At 43.5% G+C, this 4,976-nt stretch overlaps 1 protein-coding gene across 1 annotated transcript; it reads right to left on the bottom strand.

Annotated features, from left to right (window-relative positions):
• Positions 1-241: 241 nt before the first annotated feature.
• On the bottom strand, positions 242-2,960 carry LOC122938331 (E3 ubiquitin/ISG15 ligase TRIM25-like). Its single transcript, XM_044293781.1, has one exon. The coding sequence runs from the start codon at positions 2,945-2,947 to the stop codon at positions 1,208-1,210; it is 1,740 nt and encodes a 579-aa protein (XP_044149716.1). The 5' UTR covers positions 2,948-2,960; the 3' UTR covers positions 242-1,207.
• Positions 2,961-4,976: the final 2,016 nt, after the last annotated feature.

The following is a 4,976-nucleotide window of genomic DNA, read 5'->3' as shown; positions in this document are numbered from 1 at the left end:
ATAGTGGAGTGCCGGCTGTTTCTTTTTGTTGAGCAAACAGACTCTAGCGAGGAAATGAAATACAAAATGATATTAGAGCATTACAGAACTTGTCATTATACGGGGAATCTGTGAAGCAGGGATTTGGTCGCCTCTGTCTTCTGCGCTGGTTTTAATGAATAAACCACATCTGAGATCAGTTGTGTCTTCTGCTGATGGGTCCGCACAGTTCATCCTTCTTCACCGATCAGATACTACAACCCCCAATTTACATGTTTATTAAGAAAGACCATGAGAAACAGAGAAGTGCTCCACTGTAATCATACAAAAAAGGAATAAGTATTATACATGTAAAAGCTCCTTCCGGTCAGACAAAACCTCAGCTTTACATACTGCCCCCCTGATAATACAGTCAGCGCTGCTCTCAGGATCATCGGGGGTCCCGGCAGTCGACGGGGAAATCACATATTCTACCTATCTACCACCACTTCATCCGATTGGAATAACCCTCTAATGATCAACAGTTATCAATCTCAGGACATCTCCCCCATTATAGGGTTTTTCAGAGAAAGTTTAGAAAATAAAAAGCATTACGGACCTCCACCGATCCCCATCACTGCTACCATGACAGCCTAATTTATCCAGTTACTGATGAGGTGAGTCACCAGTAAAGCCTGTGATAGGCCCAGTGCCCTGTTACTGGCATTTCTGGTGTGTTGAGCCAGGACATAAAGTGGAAATTGTCCGCACTGAGGGATCAGTGGAGGTAAAGCGACAGACTGGCACCTCCAAAACCAAAAAGTAAGCATACCATCATTTTCGGTGCACCATAGGCAGGGCTGCTCTGTTTGGTGCAACTAAATTCCCTTGCGTCATTTGCACTGACAATCAAACGAGAGGGCGAGACACTGTGACACTTTACTGGCTAAGCGATGGTGCCCTGAAAATCTTATTTGTATAAGAATTAAAAGAAGCATTTCTCAGGATTAGAGGACCAGATTTTCACAAGAAAGGTACAGTTATTTCTTAGGGCTCCTGCATGGTGGTATGCTTACTTTGAAACCAATTTTGTAAGTGACAAACTCCCTGTAAAATTTATATTCGGATAAAACATTAATGCTGCTACATCTTATCTCCAAGAAATTGCTATATGCTTCATGTTCTCAGAAGGTCCTGCTGAAGCTTTCTACATATCTATATAGTGATTATAATGTGGGCAACATGGGACTCAGCTTCTTATTTTAACAGAGGCTTCATCAAGAACATACAGGATAACATGTAAGGGTTCAGTGAAGGAAGCACGGAAGGTGTGCAAGTGTCTGATGGGGTCACACAGCTGGTAGAAGGACAGACGCCCGGCCTCATAATCTAAGAAGACTCCAAGTGTTGGACAAATTGGATTAACATCAGGGATTAGGATAACCGAGTTGTGAAATGCTGAACACTTTTTATCACACATGGCCAAACACCAAGATTTATCATTCTGTGCAATACCAGACTGATATCCATTTCTTTCTATACTGGGATAACACATTCCAATGCCGCATTGTCCCATCTGGTTCCACTCTACCTCATAGTAATGTCTTCCTGAGGAGAAACTACATCTGCTTAATATCTGGTTGTAACTCTGAAACCTTCCTGGCATTTCTGGTCGGCCCTGGTTTTCTTTCAAATCTGTTGCTGTTTTCATATCTTCTGATAACACCATCTTTGTATGAGCCGTGTCCACATCCAGCAAGATGTCTGGAACATGGAACCTGAGCTCTGATGTTACATAGGTGACAACATCCTTCATAGATCGGTGTAATATTGATGAGATCAGAACATCTTCCAGATCATCAGCCATCTCATTGTCACTGACTGGAGCTTCTTCTTCTGCCTCCACACTGTTATCACTAAGGGATGCTCTTTGGTCTGATTCTTCTAGGACACTTTTTGGGTCAGTCCCATTATCCTGCACTTTGGGGTCAGGTACATGAACTTCATCTTCTCCTGGGACCAGTCCCACCTCTTCAGCATTGATCTGTCCACTATCTTCTCTTGTGTCCTCATCATCTCCACGACTAGATACTGTAATGTCACTTTCTTGTAATAGTCTTATTGGGTCAGTGACACAACACATCTTCTCCATCTGACACATCTTCCTGGACAGCTTGTCCTCTTTTATTTCCATCTTTTTGATCAGATCAGATATCTTGGACACCATCTCAATCTCCTGCCTGGAAATCTTGCTCAGAACTTTATTTTCTGCAATTTCCAGTTGTTCCTTAATGTTCATAAATAACTTATTAACGTTCTTCCTCTTCTCAGAGACTTTCTTCTGGATTTTCACCTTATGATTGTGCAAACTCTGGATTCTTGTCTGAATTTCTGCTTTTTGTGGGTTTAGTTCATTCAGATATTGCCTCAGTTTCTGTTTCTTCTTCTCTGAAGCCTCATCTAGAAGTTCCACCTGGTGTCCCCTGTGTTTGCCGACCAGACAGCAAGACACACAGAGAAAAGTTATGTCCTGCGGGCAGTAATACTCCAGAACCTTCTTGTGGATGGAACATTTTTTGTTGCCAAATGAGCTGGTGGGTTCTGATAATACATGATCCATCGTCTGGTTGTGGACGGTCAGGTGGTCATCACATAGAGAGTTCTCACACTGCAGACATGACTTCACAGCTGGTACAGGAGACTTTGTGCAGTAACTACAGAAGGTTCTGGTCTTATCCATATCAGGCTGAGTAGATAAGAAACGCTTCACTATATTACTTAGCTTACTGTTCTTCTCCAGGGCCGGATGTTCTGGATATTCCACTCTGCAGTCAGGACAGGAATACACTCCGCCTGCCTCCTGTGCATCCAGCACACTTACAATACACGAGCGGCAGAAGTTGTGTCCACATCTCAGGGATACGGGATCCGTATAGAGGTTCAGGCAGATGGAGCAGTTCAGCTCGTCCCTCAGGTCAGCAGACGCCATTGTAGCACGGAAGAGCAGGAATCGAAAGTAAAAAGATTTCTTTACTTCCTACAAAGGGCGGAGATCTTCTGAGGGTGGAGATCTTCTGAGAACAAACTATTAACCCCTGCAGTTACAATCTGGCTTAGGATTCCACAAGTATTAGATGTAGTGACTCCACCTGTTCATAACATATGAAGAATCCACCAGTGCAAGGAAAAAACAGCAGAGCACTGACAGTACTTAATTACATAGAAAAGTTGACTTGCAAATGTGTCACGAGACACAGAGCAGATGTTATGACAGCTCATGGACTAGCGATGGCCTCCAGGCCTGCCATGTAAAGAAGCCCGTTAGGCTGTGCCAGGAGTATTGCAATACATTATACAAATGATCTTCCTGTTCCTTAATTCCAGTCCTCAGGCCCCACCTGTCAGTCATATTTTCAGGATTACCTCAGTATTGAGCAGGTGATATAATAAGTGTCAATGCATCAGGACTTACCACAGGTGACATTCTGTCAGATATTCTAAAATCATGACCGGCAGGTGGGCTCTGAGGAGTTGAGAGAATGCTCTAGTGGGAATAAAAAAAACTGTCAAAGAGTAAAAAGGTTAATAACATTTTTAGAAATATTTAAAATAAAACATAAATTTAAAGGGAACCTGTCACCGGGATTTTGTGTATAGAGCTGAGAACATGGGTTGCTAGATTGCCGCTAGCACATCCGTAATACCCAGTCCCCATAGCTCTGTGTGCTTTTATTGTCTAAAAAAACTGATTTGATACATATGCAAATTAATCTGAGATGAGTCTGTAACACCCCAGAGTTGCGTTACTAAACTCTTCTACCCCGCTACAATCTTAACCTTGTCATCTGATGTGATTTTACATGATATCTTCACAGATGTGCATTATAAACCATGTTAAATGTATATTGCTATAATTTCCATGTTTACCAGCAGGTGGCAGCAATGTGTTAGCAAGGACTTAGGTTCAGTTTAGTACATCTAAGCTGGAATAGTTTGTTCCAGCTTAGCTCCCCCTCTGTGAGCAGCGTGGGCTGTGCCCACATCCTGCAGCATGAGGAGAGAAGGAAGTTAGAGTGAGTGTAGCCCACCCCCTGCTAGGGGTAGGGTGTGCATGTTAGGAGCTCCAGATATAGAGAAGAAAGCCAGGATCTTGTCTCAGCTGAGACATTGATCCCCATCCCCAGCCTGAGCCCTGCAGCCTCAGCTGGATGAAGCAAGCAGACAAACTCCAGAGTTCCAGGAAGAAAGCATACCCTGTGAAGATAACTGTGAGTAAAGTCCAGAGACCTAGGAGAAGCCATTCCTCCTCAGCTAGTCAGTCCCCATACAGCAGAAGATAGACAGTGCAGAAACCAAATTCCTACCATATGTTTAGAGCTAACAAAGCAGACGTCCTTTCCTGCAAGCCCCAGGTTGCTAGAGCAGAAGATAAATTCCTGCCAACCATTGCCAATACCTGCTGGGACCTAAGACAAAAGCTGTACCTTGCTTGGATAAAAAGTTACAATCAGTAAAGAAAAGTTTGAACTTCACCTAAAGGTCTGGACATCAAATTCTGCTGCAAATTCCTCTATTACTCCTAGTATCACTACACTTAATTTATTGCAAGTGAGCCAGGATCCAGGAGTCCAGCCGTACCCAGGTAGGAGACACCGTTGACACCATTATCACCACCATACAGAGACAATACACCACTCTGGCATTCCTAACCTGGGGCGTGTGTTATAACACCTTAAAGGGCCCTGTGACAGTACCCTGCGCACGCTGAAATTGGCGTCACAAACAAAATACAGACTATTATCCTCCTGACCCACTGCATAATTTAGGGTCAGTGTAACCGTACCGCAGTCCTGTGCTCCATTGCAAGTCCTGTCCCTGACTCATCTCAGGGACAGGACTCATCTCAGGTTAATTTGCATATGTATCAAATCGTTTTTTTTTACACAATAAAAGCACACAGAGCTATTGTCACTACCAGAGCTTTGAGACGTTCTCACAGCTCTGTTTCTCCACCCCTG

This window comes from Bufo gargarizans, chromosome 5 (assembly GCF_014858855.1).
Source record: "Bufo gargarizans isolate SCDJY-AF-19 chromosome 5, ASM1485885v1, whole genome shotgun sequence".
Lineage (NCBI taxonomy): Eukaryota > Metazoa > Chordata > Amphibia > Anura > Bufonidae > Bufo > Bufo gargarizans.
This window is presented reverse-complemented; position numbering and strand designations above follow the sequence as displayed.